This window comes from Uloborus diversus, chromosome 9 (assembly GCF_026930045.1).
Source record: "Uloborus diversus isolate 005 chromosome 9, Udiv.v.3.1, whole genome shotgun sequence".
In the NCBI taxonomy this organism is placed as follows: Eukaryota; Metazoa; Arthropoda; class Arachnida; order Araneae; family Uloboridae; genus Uloborus; species Uloborus diversus.
In genome coordinates, this window is record NC_072739.1 from 113,200,366 (window position 1) to 113,216,387 (window position 16,022).

The 16,022-nt window shown below is 34.0% G+C and overlaps 1 protein-coding gene across 1 annotated transcript in view; it reads right to left on the reverse strand.

Annotated features, from left to right (window-relative positions):
• Window positions 1-8,569: 8,569 nt before the first annotated feature.
• LOC129230446 (tryptophan 5-hydroxylase 1-like) overlaps window positions 8,570-16,022 on the reverse strand; it is a 55,628-nt gene continuing 48,175 nt past the window's right edge. Inside the window, 3 exon segments of the mRNA XM_054864844.1 lie at window positions 8,570-8,738; window positions 13,834-13,967; window positions 15,549-15,644. Of these exon segments, the coding sequence (XP_054720819.1) occupies window positions 8,570-8,738; window positions 13,834-13,967; window positions 15,549-15,644 (399 nt within the window).

Genomic DNA, 16,022 nt, shown 5'->3' on the forward strand with positions numbered 1-16,022 from the left:
AGCACTTTTATAAAAGGCATAGAACTTTGAAGATTTTAATTTCAACTTTGAATATATTGCATGGTTATGTGTTTTCATACTTCTCCATGAATTTTACAAAAATAATTCTGTAAAACAAAGTGTATTTTTTAGTTTAATAGTTCAAATTTTTTTTCACTCTGCATTTTTATTTTCTTAAACAAATATGTACCCATCCCCCAATAAGTATTGATATTTTTTTCTTCTTCCACTCTACATGTAATGTTTTATTCAATATTATAATTTATACAGTTGCTCCCAAAAGTGTTCGTACACTTATCATTTTCAATGAAATATTGCTCTACCCCATTGGAAAGAATATTTTGGAATGGGTAAACAACATTATTTTAATAGCAAAATAAAATATGATTTTGAAGAAATAACTAATCTAAAAAGAATTAAGAACTTTATGGCACAAAAGTGTTCATGCAAAATATTTTTAAATAATTGTTTAGTAACCTTTTAAACAAACCGATGATACTCGAGGAAAAAAAGCGCTTGATTCAATAAAAAAATAATGCAAACCGTTTATAGCAGCTTTTGGTTCCGAAACGATGACCCTTTTTTTTTTTTTTTTGTTATGCTCGTTGGTGGCAGGACTTTTAAAGGCGTACCTCATGTTGTTTATATAATATCTTTCCCTTCAGCAGATGTTTCTCGTGAATGTTTATGTTGTATCAATATTTCATTATTTGTGAAGCCTTTTTTTTTATGTTTTTACTTGCATGAAGCATGAGGTGAAGTAAATATCAATTTAATACAAATCATTTTAATCTAGAGAAAATATTAATTTCCGTAAAGAACTCTATCTTTGTGCTTGATATTTCAGCAGAATATTTTCAATATGTTTTTCAATTTTTCTGCAAATTAAATAAATTAATGAAAATAGAGTTTTAATGTTTAACCTCGATTGAAAAAAAAATACATATATAGTAGCATGTTTTGAAAATAATAATGATAAGTATTTTTTGTTGTTTATTTCCACACTTGATACACTAAATTTATAAGTTTTTCTATGTCAATTTGTGTTACATGATTTATGATAATTATGAGTTTTTCTGTTATACATAGTTTCTACGGCTAAAATTAATGCAGCATTAATTTTATTACCATATTTGCCGTTTCAAGGATTTGTCAACAAAAAATGAGAAATCCGGGTCTACATGAAACCAGATTAAGAAGCATTTTATATATGAACTACCAATCAATCCAAATGTAAGTTACAGTTGTGATTTTTGCTGAATGCAAAGTAAAATATCTGAAATTTTAACCGAACAGCTATACTTTAATTGAAAAAATTGAAAGGATAATCGAAAAAAAAAAAAATCCATTGATATCTGTCAATTAGTTCTCAAGACGCAAACAAGGAAAAGCACTATGTTCTTGGGTTTTCTCTCCTGTCTTTGGCAACTTTTCTCCCCTTGGCGTGTTTTTTATTTACTGCGTGAAAATTGCATATTTTAGAAATCAAATATGCTTGGGGAAAAGGTAATACTTCCTTGGTAAGACTCCCTCCGTTTCAAACTAGGAGAGCGACGTTTGAATATTTTTGTACCAGCGATTAATTCTGACGATTTTATGATTTTGTTTGAATATTTTTTAATGATTTCAAGGTACTATACTATCAATTAATCGAGTGTTGGAGCCCTGGGGTTTTTGACTCTAATTTGGTAATGGTTTAAGGAGATAAGGCTCGGTAAATAAATGTTACTTATTGATAACATAACACAATAAAATCTCGGAAAAAAGTAAAAATAAATCATAATCATCAGTTTCAGCACTACTTAATTTGTTAGTATCTTAATAGAACTAATTTGTAGTGGAGGGAGTACTTCAGAAAACATTCGTCAAGAAAACTGCAAATCTTAAAACGAAAGTCGGGAGAAAACGGTGTATTTTGGCTGTCAGCTGAAATAAAAAATAAATTTAAAAAAAAATCACAAATCAACAATTGTCGCACCCTTGATTTTTTTATAGCTCCAAAAAAAAATAAATAAATAAATAAATAAATAAAATAAAAAATAAATAAATAAATAAATAAATAAATAAAAAAGGAAAATTCACGACTTGATATGCAAAGGAATTAACTAGTTTAATGGCTAAGTAATGCTGGATTGTCGATAAATTGAAGAAACCCTAATTCCAGAATGCTATTCAGAAATTAATTTCAGATACCAACTGAGAGAAATAAATCATTGTCTGCCTAAATAAAAATTTTGCCCCATCCGCTGTAAAAATAACTTATTCTTGCAATCTGCTTGGAAAAATAGCTGTCACCGTCGAAATAATCATATTTTGAAAAGTATGAAAATGAAATCAGATGCTCTTTAAAGTCACATGAGAATCGTAGCTTTTTAACTAAAGGGGAAAAAAACTAGCTTTTGAAAGATATTGTGGAAAAAAGCTTTATTTTAGAGATAAGCTGCTGCATTTAATCGTAAAACTTTCCTAGGAATAGAAAAAAGATCAATGTGCATGAGGGCATACACCCATGAACTTACACATTTACTTATTATACATATATTTTCTTTTTAAAACTCTTTTAGGATGGAACCAACATCATGGAGATAATCAGAACCAAGACAGACGAAGATTTTTTCCATAAATATAACAATATTCAGAGTGTTCATATATTATACATTGATTTCATGTTACACATGTTTGGAAATAATAATAAAAAATTTAGGGGTAAATAGCAAAGGAAAATTTTATAATTGTTTAACAAACATTACACTAAATTAATTTTATCAAAAGATTTATTTCACATCTGCCATTTTTTTTAAGATTTATATTTTCAAATACCTTTTGCAATTTTGGCAGAGAATTGTTTTCAAAGTATGAAGTATGAAATGCATGCAATAATAAAGTTCCTGTATTAAACATAAATTTGGCCAAATAAACATTCTACATACAAGCAAAATTAATAAAACAAATAATTGATTGGAAAAAGAAAAAGGTAAGTTTTTTCTTAAGATTATCTAATTTCATTTTCTGTATCTAATTTTAGAACAAAGATACACTAACTTAAAGTTGTCCATTTTATTGTACTTTTTTTTTTTGAAATTTGTGGTATAAGTTGGATAAAAAATATATATTTTTTTTCTGGAATTTTTTTCATGCGATGCAATCAAGAAGAAAATCCACAGCAAATTTCTCCCGAGAATATCGATGTAACAGTGTATGAAAGTGACACATGATTTATTTTTCCAGAACCCAATGTCTGCTGAGGAAGTAGCACTTTTATATTCCCAGTAGGGCAGGGCGATGTAGGAATTTCTACATCGTGATGCATCGCCATCCTTACATCGCGACGTAGCGATGCACTCGGGATGTAGTTCAAACAGTTTGAAATAATCTTCCCGCTTTAGGGCCACCCCCCCCTCCCTCATTAGGGGAGTTTTAGGGCCACCCCCCCCCCTCCTCATTAGGGGAGTTTTCCTTACAAAAATCCAGGCTTTTGTCAGATCTCTTTCTAATTTGTCACATATTTCCTTTAATCACATCGGGTGATTAATGAATACTACCCCATGAATACTATCCCATGGGAAACTATCCTATGTGGATTTCCAGCATCAAAGGACATCTGGGCCGAATCTGGAAAAGAACCGACGAAAACTGGATTTTTATAAGGAAAACTCCTGTGGGGTTTGGCACACATATCGGGACTAAAATTACAATATGGGAATTCCCAAGCATCAAAAAAACAAATGTACCAAATTTGGAACAGATCAGACGAAAACTGGGTTCTTATAAGACCCCCCCCCCCCCCGACACACACATGGTTTCCCACTCCATAGCGGGACGAAAACGGGAATTTTTGAGCGTCAAAGGACACCTGTGACAATTTTGGAAAAGACCTGATAAAACTGGTTTTTTAAAAGAAAAACCCCCCATTTGGTGTTTGTCCCCCATACCGAGGCGAAAACTACTTTATGAGAATTCCTGAGCAGCAATGAACGAACCTCTATGCCAAATTTTGGAAAGATCCGACAAAAAAATGAATTTTTTCAAGGAAAACCCCCCATTGAGGTTACCTTCCCCCCCCCCCCTCCCATAGAGTAACGAAAGCTAACCTCCGTGAATTCTTGAGCATCAAAGAACCTCTATGGCAAATTTAGAAAAGATCGGACAAAAACTTTTTTTTATAAGAAGAACCGCCCAATGCGGGGGTTGCTCCCCCCCCATCATGGAGAGTTGAAAACTACCATGTGTGAATTCCCGAGCATCAGAGGACCTCTGTTCCAAATTTGGAAAAGATATAATAAAAAACCTTTTTCATAAGACCCCCCCCCCCGCCTGTATGGGGGTTGGCAACCCATAGTGGAACGAAAACCACCCTATGAGAATTCCTGAGCATCAAATAACGAAACTCTGTGCCAAATTCGGAAAGATGCAACAAAAACTGGATTTTTTTTGTAGGAAAATTACCATAGGGGTCCCCCCCCCATAAAGGGACGAAAACACAACCCTGCGTGAATCCCCGGGCCTCAAAGAACCTCTGTGCCAAATTTTGGAAAAATCTGACAAAAACTATATTTTTTTCAAGGACCCCCCTCCCCCCTTATAAAGTGATGAAAACTACCTTGCGTGATTCTTGAGCATCTAAAAACCTCTGTGGCAAATTTAAAAAAGATCGGACAAAAAACTTTTTTTAATACGGATAACCCCCAATGCGTGATTGTCTGCCCCCCCCCCCCCACATAGAGGGACTTGTGTGAGTTCCCGAGCCTTCAATAACGAACCTCTGTGCCAAATTTGGTAAATATCCGACAAAAATTAGATTTTTTGAAGGAAAACCCCCCATTATGGGGGGTTTAATTAGATAACATGGGGAGTTTAATCTGCAAATGATTTGTTTTACCTTTTTTAAGAAGTTGTTTGTTTGCATTTTTACATAAATAAAAATTTGCTTGACATATTTTATGTGCCTCTTTTTTCAACAATTACTTGTCTTTTTTTGATGGGGGGGGGGGGGGGAACTGCAGACCAGTTATTTGAATGTTTTTCCAAATATGGCAAAGAGTCTGTACTCAATAAAAATTTTACAGAAAAACCAACTAAAACGACGGCCATTCATGTGTAAAAACATGAATGTTCAAAAATCAAGACGGGAGGGGGAGGGGGTCAATTGACCCCCTGACCCCATAAAATGACGGGCCTGTGAAAGTGACTATACGCATTAAAGTGGGAAACTACGGTGGTAAGATTCTGAAGTTACGATTTGATCACACGCACACGAATCTTATAAAATACAGTCGAACCTTGTTATAACGAACTTAAAGGGACCATTAAAGTCGATTAAAAACGTGGTTCGCTTTATCCGAAAAACAATAAACAATAAGACAAGAATTGCAAAAAAGTTCATTTCAGCAGTTATTTGTTTTAAGCGTGTTCGAATTAACGAGGTTCGACTGTATTCTCAAAAATAAAAAAAAACTAATGAGCTCAAAGAAAAAAAAAAGGAAATAAATTTTGTTAAAAATTTACGAAATTAATGTCCTCATATATGACGAAATTAATTTGACGAAACGAATGCTCTCAAAACTACGAAAATGATTGTTAATTTGACGAAACTAGAATGAAGAAATATTTCGTTACATTTGACGAAATTCGCATCCTCAAACCACTAACAAAAGCAGTTTCTTCAATTTGACGAAATGTTCGCTCGGAGCATATCCCTGGAAGTGGTTTCGTCAAAAACGAAGAAAATTTCGTCAAATTTGAAAGTCCATTTCTGAGAGTGTGGCTCGAGCGATTTACTCCCTAAAACTATTACTATTTAGTTCACAACTAAAATTAGATACGAAGGAAAATGAAGCATTGTTTGATGTCAGTGACAATATACGTGAAACCATGGCTTCAATGCAATTTGGCAGTCAAAGCACCTAACAAAGATTTGTGCTTTTTGATAAAAGTACGAAAATGTGGACCCCAATTATCTCAAAAGCTGTTCTAACAAAAAATTCATCCAGATATTATGGTATGGACAATAATATTTCATTCCTTGATGTGAAAAAGACTGTCTCAATGCTTAGAGCAGTAAACGATGCAGCTGAAAGAGTGGTAAAAATGAAGCAGGACTTTCATGATGCAAACAGCTGATGAGAACAGCTGATGATGAACAAAAACAATCTGTGTTACGTTGCGTTCAAGAGCAGCGGAAGCTCTATCCTGTCTGCAAAAAGCAAACATTGAATTACAAATATGTGCAGTAATGTTTCTTGTAGTCTAATATTGTTGTAAATATCTGCTTTAAATAAATTGATGTCGCGTGTGGTAAGGAATTATACAGTTAGCAATCTTTCCACTGTAGTTCGCCGTACAGGGTTTCAGGTCCAACTTTGACCTCAAGTCGGCACGGGTTCCCGTTATTTTATTGCAAGGAAACTTTTTTCTCATGTTTCTGATGTGAAATGGAAAAAAATTGGAGGGTATGCGTATTTGATTTTACACATTTTTTTTTCGCCATTATATCTTGGGACACCCTAATATATATATATATATATATATATATATATATATATATATATATATATATATATATATATATATATATATATATATATATATATATATATATATATATATATATATATATATATATATTTGATAATGGCACATTTGCAAATTTTTTCATTAGCAGACCAACATTGAGAAATTATTGAATCCTAAGTTGTGACTAGTTTCATGTACGAAGATAATTCATTTTTGCTGGAAAGCATACTCGAACGGGGATTTTGGTGCGTTCTGGCATCAATTTCCAGCTGATACACAGTGTAGTCGTCGATCATGCAATTGTTAGAACACATTATCTATCTTATTTTTTTAACGACTGAGCAAGCAAACATTGAACACTCTTAATCTAATCAGTGAACGAATGAAGAATTGAGAGTAAAATCAAGAGAAAATAGCCAGAGTTGTATGTTCTTCATTTCTGCAAAGAGTGAAGGAACATTGTGCACGTTCATTTTTAAACTCGACCGCTTCACTTTTATATTTGACTAGTGGCACTCGCACGGCTTTGCCCGTAGTAGAAAATTAAAAGGTCTTTTGGTTCGCCTGTATAATTACAAATAACGTATGATGAATTTCTTGCCAATTGGCTTGCCCATGTTACGGTTCCACGTTATGATAACTCGGCAATTTACGCGTCCGTCTTATGATAATTTTTCTCGGGGAAATGTTCTTAAAATTGGAATAGAAAAAGAACAAAATCGAATTTTCGAAAAATCGGTTTGAGGTGCACACTCCCATGCTACAAACTAATTTTGTGCCAAATTTCATGAAAATCGACCGTACGGTCTAGGCGCTATGCGCGTCACAGAGATCCTGACAGACAGAGAGACTTTCAGCTTTATTGTTAGTAAAGGTAAAGATTAAATGTACCTTTGCTGCATTAAAATAATGATTTTCAACCGTTTTAGTCAGAAGCATCCCTTAAAGTTTCTTGCCCTTTTCGAACCCCGGCTGGTCTCAACGAGTGCGAATGGTCGTGTATGTACTTACAAACATATGCGTATTCAGACGATCTATCGCTCTATTTAGTTAGTTACTCCACAGGTAGCGCACTTAAGTTATAAGCAACTGATTTCAGAAGTACCATCATCTCTGAAGTAATTACACTATGTTCACGGGAAAGATAGTAAGTAAACAAACAGGTTGCCAGAAAGTTTGTCAATATGGCCATTTTTGGGAATTTTCTCCGTGGGTGGAGGGAAGTAAACCAATACCATTCGCATTCCCCCACCTACTTGGCACCAGTTTACTCTACCCCAAGAAAAAACAGGCGATTGACGTCACCAAATGACGCATTTCTTTGTCTATTTCCAGACTATTTTTGTCGTGAACGCAGTATAGTTTACAAGAGCGATAGAAATCGTTTATTGCATTCTAATACCCACATGTCTATGCATACAAAACTTTATTTGAGAGAAAATTTTTCTCGGAATACATCCAATTATGTATTTTCTTTACATCTGTTCACTTTATTTGAATATATATTGCAAAATGTTTGACCTTAGGAAAAATGTTTAGTATTTTTTGGTATGGAAGGAAATTAAGTTCTGTATCTGATTTTTGAATTCAAAATACCGCTCTCGTTGTCAACAAAGTAAATAAATAAATAAATGAATTTAAAAAATAAATGAAGGTACTGAATTTATGATCAAAAATACTACTTAAAAGAAGAATGCGTACAAAATAAGGGGTAAAAGTAAAACCAACGTAGATATTGCACAACTGCAAATTTTGCATTTGTGCGATACCTACGTTGAACAACTTGGCATGGGAACTTGAGATATATCTATTTGATTGCTTCTTTAGCACTAGGTTTAAATGCTCAGAAAGCCAAAAGGCAATCAATTATTGGAACAGGCAAAAATTATTCTAGGAATGGCCATGCTCTTCCTCTGGCTACCAATTTTGTATAACTTACATACTAGCTTATGGAATGACCCAGAATTTCGATTGTAGTACCAACAAATATATCAAAGGAATATGGTTTCAAATCAGATCGAGGACCAGAAAAATCTTTTGGGAGCAGAACATGTCTTCATTTCTTGCCCCGAATCTTCTTTAAGGCTGCTGTCACCACACACAAATCTCCTTTGAGCTCGCTGACTAGATTAGCAATCTTGCGAGTGTTGCTCAACACTTCTACTGTTTGAGTGTATGGGTTATAACGAAGACCGAACGGGCGCTTGATTGTGCTGGCGAATTCTCTAAAAGATAAAAAGAAAAACCAATATATCAATTATTTAATGACCAGATAGCTAATTATCTTCATCAAGATTATTAATAACTAGCAAAAATACCCGGCGTTGCCTGGGTCAGTAATAATTATTAGAAAAAATCGTTACTTGCTTTTGTTTTCTGTTTTAAGTGTAAGAATTTAAAACACATCTTTTTGACGTGATTAAAAATCGAGTTTCTTCCTTACCCATAAAACTAAAATAGCAATAAGTATAAAGAACAAAGTAGTATTGATTTAGAACCGAAAGCACTATATTTAAGCATATACAAATTTAAAAAACATGAAATTAATCTTCTCATGTTTAAAAAGATTAATCTGTTGATACTTTTTTTTTAAATGGAGTCTAAAACCTTCTCTGTATGGCTAATGAAGTACGAAGTGATTAAAAAAAAGTAGCTGCGCTCGTAATCCCCTTATACTTGCTTTAGTTATTTCGGGAAATTTCAATCATTGTGGCTCTTGGTGCGATTTTACCGAATTTGCGAAAGTCGTTTCGAGGTACCTTCGATGATGCTCCCCCATTCTTTCCTTACTTTATAAAACGATATGATATTAATTTTCGTTACAGAGATATCGTCGCCAGATGCTGAGATATTTTTGGTCACCATAAAATGGCGCTAAACAGTTTCATCCGAAATGTTACCAAAATAAGTAATAAAATTTGGTGATTGTTTGAAATTGTGCAAAAAGGAAAATTAATGGAAGTTTTTGTGCTGTTTATGGATTTGCCTAATTTAGTTGCTGGATTATTTAACACAGTAAAAAAAAGTCTTTTGAAAATTCTTTGATTGGCGATATTTTGTTTACATGGTGAAAGCTGAGAAACATTATGACGTAGTCTTCGGCTTCAAAAACAGCAACGTTGAAAAAACTGCCAAATGCATCAGCTACGGAAATCTTTCTGCAAAAATTTTGGCGATCTGCTTGTTGTTTGGATAATGAGTAAGTGTTCAATCAGCATAAATAATAATAAAAACCATTAATTACATTAAAGTTCCGTTTAAATGGAAAAATCATCAACCAAATCATGTATTATTTGCCAATCTTGTGCAAAAAATCTTTCTTCAAGATTTGACTTGAGAAAAGCCTTGAACAATCACGAAAAGCAAAGAAAGTCAACAATACAACAATTGTCGCTATCGACAGGGAGTTGAGATGATACACTAAATACTGTATTGAGTTGAGGAAAGCCTTCGAACATGGATCTAAAAAGCTCATAACTCGTTTTTTATTCTACTTAGAAATTTCGAACAGGTGCCATCTTCAGCAGAAAAATCAGAGCTTTCGATGGACATATAATGTTAATATGTGCAAGTATTTTTTCATCCCAATATTAGAGAATTGATACAAAAATTGTGTTTTATTGCCCCCCCTTAGGGGGTTTGCCCCCCATAACGGGACGAAAACTACCCTATGTGTTATTCTGATGCATAAGCTATATTATTGTAAAGTTTCATCAAAATCCGTTCAGTAGTTTTTGCGTGAAAGAGTAACAAACATCCATACATACATCCATACATCCATACATACATCCATACAGACAAACTTTCGCATATATAATATTAGTAAGATTAGTAAGATTAATGAAGACAAGTTTGCGGAAAACCTTGACTGGAATTTGTTCTAGTGGTTCCTAGATTTGAGCACAGCATGTAAAAACAAAGTTACAGGGACGTCCAGAGCCCGATTACGATATGAGGGGGGGGGGGGGAGGTCAAACGCTCTTCAGAGCCCCCCTGTAGTCAAGCCTTACAGTTGGTTAAAACAATTTTGGCCATTTAGAGGGCTCCTAAAAAGTGGGGGGCCCTAGGTCACGGTCTAGTTAACCTATTCGGTAAGCAAACCCTCGAGATGTTACTACGAGTCATGATGGTTACAATCACATAATGGCCGAATTATATAGTGCCTTCTCGTCTTCTCACACTGTACAAGACACCTGAGTCCTTCGCGCTTACTGTTACTTCCACAAGTGGGTTATCTGGTTGGTCGAGTCCTTGAAGACAGTTCTAGTTTTTGATCCACACTACAGTGCTGGCCAAATTATTAGACTAAGACTGTTTTAAAAGCAAATTCTTTATTGGTTACATAATTATAGACACATAAATGAACAGTGAAATAATTATCTAATATCTAAGTCTTTTTGGCGTACTTTTTTCAAGGTTTACACTATTTCTTAGCTTTTTTTAAAAAAGGTGGTAAAAAATTGTTTATACTCACTATTATATATACTCACATACACATACTCACTAATTACCTAAAACTAACTTTAAATATAACAGAACACACTAATAAAAAGAACTAGTGAACTGTTTAAGCTGATTGAGGTTATGTTCCTGGTAGGCAGATAAACAAAGAACATAAACAAAGCAGACAGTGCTGCCACCTGCAAACTTTAAATTATGCTGAAATAACGTAATAATCAGTGTACTGTATGTACTGTACTTTAACAGTAAAATAAATTACAAATTATACTTAGTACAAATAGTGTACAAAAAAAAACCTCTTTATATCTCTCTTAATAATATCTCTAATTTGGTCAGCACTGTAGGCTTTTTGATTTGGAATGGGAACTTGGAAGCAGGGGAAGTGCACAAAAACTTTGGGGCCGTCACAAATGACTTTTTTGCCCCCCCCCCCCCCACTTTGTTTACCCCTATATTTCACGCTTAGTTTTAAAAATATTGGGCCCTCTTCACCATCGGACCTGGGCAAACAGGTGTCCCTTCTTACCCCCTCCTGTGTACGCTCCTGCTTGGAAGACACTGCGGACTTGGAAGTCAGAATAGTTCCTTCTTCCCAAATTAAAAGGTCGAAAATTCTGTCCCAAATGTTTTGCATGGTTTCTACATTTGAAAACTTATGTAGGACTAAATATTGAAGCTTACGATTTTAGACTTTTATTTGAATATTTTTCAGAGGTTTCAGCGTGCTACATATATGCTGTTCGGACATTTATTTGCCAACCCTTCCATTCTCTTATCAGTACCAAATTAGTTGCAAAAATCCACGGTTTGTGAACTCTTAAACCACGTCTCATTTTTTAAAGGCTCTTACATCAGTAATCGCATTCAGTAGTTTTCTAGGTACTAATGAATCGTGAATTCATTAGAAAGTAAACTCATCTTTCTGGCATGACATGGTGGAATGGGGAAAGCCTACAAAATAGGGCGTGGCTTTCATGTACGAACGGTGGATTTTTGAAACTTATTTGGTACTGATTTAAGGAGGGAAGGAGAAAATGCTTCTTAAGTAAATGTTGTTGATTGAGTGAACAGCAGCTTGAAATCTAGTCAAGCAAAATAACTCATAAAATCATCAGCGTCATTAACCAGGACCAAAGAGTTCAAATGTAGCTACTAAATGCCAATGATGTGACTAATGTCAATGATTTGTCGAGCACGTCCCCTGAAAAGCTATTTTTGTCCAATGACGTTTTCCCTAGGTTGTTTTTGATGACGTAACGTTTCCAGTTTCGCCACTTCTAGTTTATTTACTCATTCTGTCTTATATTTCTCGTTCACTTGTCCATTGTCGGTATCCATTTCCTTTTTTACTTACTGCAGCTACCAATTTAGGAAAGAGGGAGTATAAATCAAGATGAATGCATGTGTGTGTGTGTGTTCCTTATACAAATTCAGTTTAAGTCGGCTCTAGCCAAATTTGGCACAGAGGTTCTTTGATGAACAGGAATTTACATGGAGGAGGGGGAGAATTGCCTGCCTACGGGGGAGGGAGGGGATGGATTTTCCTTATAGATGTCAACAGTTTACGTCGGATCTTGGCCACGTTTGGCACAAAAGTCCTTTTATGCTCAGGAATTCACATAGGGGGTTTTTGCCAAAAAATCCTTCAACCGGGATGTTTACGCCAGTTGATAACAATGACTAAGTTTTTAAAATTGTATAAAATTCCTAAGAGGTCTAATCTTAAATTTCTAGCCATAAAATTACATTGACGGGACATTTCACCCTTTTTTTTTTCTTTTGTCAAGCTTGATTGTTGAACATGCGTCAATTGACACAGTTTTTATTTTCGATGTCAACCGTGAAACTCAGCTAATGCTCAACAAGTGCATGCTATTTTTACAACTGGAGCAAAAGTTAACCCTCTACACGTCCTTTCTTTTCTTGCTGACAATTTTTATTTTGAGAAAAGTCAAAACATTTGTAGGTTTCATTGAAGAATTGCAATAAAACGCTAAATTACGAAATTCAAATACAATTGAACCCCGTTAATTCGAACACGCTTAAAACGAAGTACTGCTGAGATAAACTATGCAACAAACTATATGTAATTAAGTATAGCGTCATGAACTACATTTCGGATCAGACAAAGTAATTTTAAAGGTCCCTTTGAGTTCGTTTTAACCAAGTTCGACTGTATTCTAGAACAGCATTAAATTTCTAGACCTGAGAAAGAAAAAAAATGTTGTACGGAATTTATCAAAATGTTTGAAAAAGCTATTAGTAGAACCAAAAGATTTCATGGTTGCTGTATCACTTCGTGAATCAAATTAATCCGGTGCAAAAGTTTTTTCATTTCAGACTAAGAATCTGCTATTGCAATCAAGCTAGTTCAACTCTAACAGAGTTCGATCGAATCGAATGCGATCAATTGTATCCAAGGGACACCCATAACTGAAATTTTTTGGCGGGGGGGAGGGGATTCTCAATTTGGGCAAAAAATTTCCAATTTTACCAAATAATAAAATACGACATCATTAAAAGCAATTTAGAAAATTAAAACTTTTTTTAAAATTTAAATCTTGCACTTTATCTCCAAATTTGTCGAATCGTCAGCAAAATTTGCCAAATAAGGAAATTTTTGGAAGGTCACAGTGACTTCCCATCGAGCGCCTATGATTGTATTTACCAATCCACGCAGCCAGAAATTTCCTTTGCCCTTCCAGAAGGAAATATCTCGCTACTCTTGTTGTGGTTAGAATTCGACTGAATCGAACAAAATGAAGTTGAATAAGCCCCTATAGTAATTTCATTGTTCTTCAGTAAAACATTAATAAAGGAAGAAATGCACAAAGTTTAGGTTTTTCATAACCTCTTTACCTCATTTTTTCTTTTGCTTCTTCAAAACTATCCGTAAAAAAGTACACGTCTTGAAAAGTTGTAATAAGGGGTTCCTGTTGGCAAGTTCTTTCCGGTTCAAATGGCAACACTGCGGCAGTTGAAGACAATGAATGCTGTAAGGGAATGTATGATATGAAAATATAGCAAAAACAGACATCATTATCTATTTTATAGTTTTTAGCAGGGCTGCGGAGTCGGAGGAAAAATGACTGGCTCCGACTCCGACAATTTTAGAGCCTTCGACTATAACTCCTTTACCCCAAAATCAGTCTGACTTTGATTCCGACACCGCATCATTCCCTAATTTTTAAAATGTCATGCAAAATCAAAAGGACAAAGAAAAAAAGACATCACTCATAGATCGAACTACAGTCATTCAAAGTGACTTTGATATACAGTTTCTTCCCCCCTTTTTAAACACCCCACTATTATTTTAATAGTGTTATTGCATTTATCGGAATCAAACTGAAGAAAAGCTCTTAAAGTATTTTATAGTCATCCAAAGTTAAAATATAACCATAAAAACCTTTTGAAATGAATTATATTAATCTGGTTCAACACAATATCTTGTCGTTTAGGATAATTCGCAACCACGTGAGAAATGTGATGGAAAACAATATTCATACCTGTCTAACTTGGTCATTAAAGTACTGCACCACGCACCACAAGTGGTCAACTTACATAGGTCCCATTATTTATAGAATTTACAACTTTTTATTACAAAACGCATCTTATACCGACAACTAATAGAAATAGGGGAGAGTGTTGTGTACCTTGGCACGTTTGTACCTTGGGACACTGCTAATTTCTAAGAATATATTTTTACAGCCATGTTTTTGTAATCTCTAATAGAAACCTTCACCACTAAATGGTGCCGTAGTTAAAATCAGCATCAAATGAGTAAAATTGTCGATTTTGTGAGAGAAAGAAAGTTTCTTGACTCCAAAGTAAATATTTTCTTTATTTTTATTTCATTTTCTGTCTCTGTATTTTTAAAACTAATCAATTGAATTTTATTTTTTTATGAAAGAGAAGTGCTTTAAATATTTTGGTTATGAGAAAATGATAGTGCAGCTAGATTGATCATCATTTTGGTTTTTTAAAACCACGTGGTGATTGTACCTTGGGACAGCCAAACATTTTGTACCTTAGGACACGTTCCAAGATACAACAAATGCATGGTTCTTAATGATTAAGATATGTTTAGGAACATGGAACAATGTTCTAATCTTATGTAGTCTTTTAAACACATTTAATGATAAATAACTAATTCACAATTCATAATTTATTATTAGATATTCATGATTTAATTCACTACCACCAAAAAAGTATTTTTTTCGTTTTCTAGTGCAAAATTGGTTCAAGTATATGGCTGTTTCCTGAATCATGATGAGTGTTCATGGTACAATAGGATGTGTCCCAAGGTACAATAGGATGTTGTACCTTGGGACAGCTTGGAATTTTTAGTTTAAATGGCTGGCAACATTTTATTTTCAAACTGTCTGAATTTTAAAAAAATTATTGCATAGAAGTATGTTGGGGTATTTTAATGTGACTTATAGATTTTAAATTTGATTCAAGAAATTGACGTTAAAAATTAAAATATGTAAACTGTCTTAAGGTACAACACTCTCCCATATTGTTTAAGAATAGAACCCTACCGTACAGCATTTTGACAGACTAGAAATACTAACTTGCAATTCTGCCACAGACGATAGAAGTCCAGCGCCATAAACTCTCATCTCCCCTCCTTGTTTACAAAGGCCAAATTCCACAGTAAAAAAGTAGCACTGTGAATAGAAAAGAACACAATTAGTCCCTTCTAAATACTAATTTATAAAGTATAATGTTTCATTAACAAGAAAAATTTCAGTTAAAAAAAAGTAATTAGATATCATCAATTAACTGTTGTTTCACACACACAAGCAAAGTTCTACAATGTTTTATATAACAGGAAAAAAGTTTTTATAATTGAAAAAAAAAGTATAGTTTATATGAGAAGCGTATCAAAAGTTTTTCTGAAGGGGAAAATATCTGAATAATGTATAATTTCAACAGCAATGAAGTTTCCAAAAACCTCTTTTCAATGAGTAGAGAAGCATCTATCACACATTGCAAAAGCAAATTCTCGGAACGAAAGATTAATATTTATTATAGAAGAAAAGATG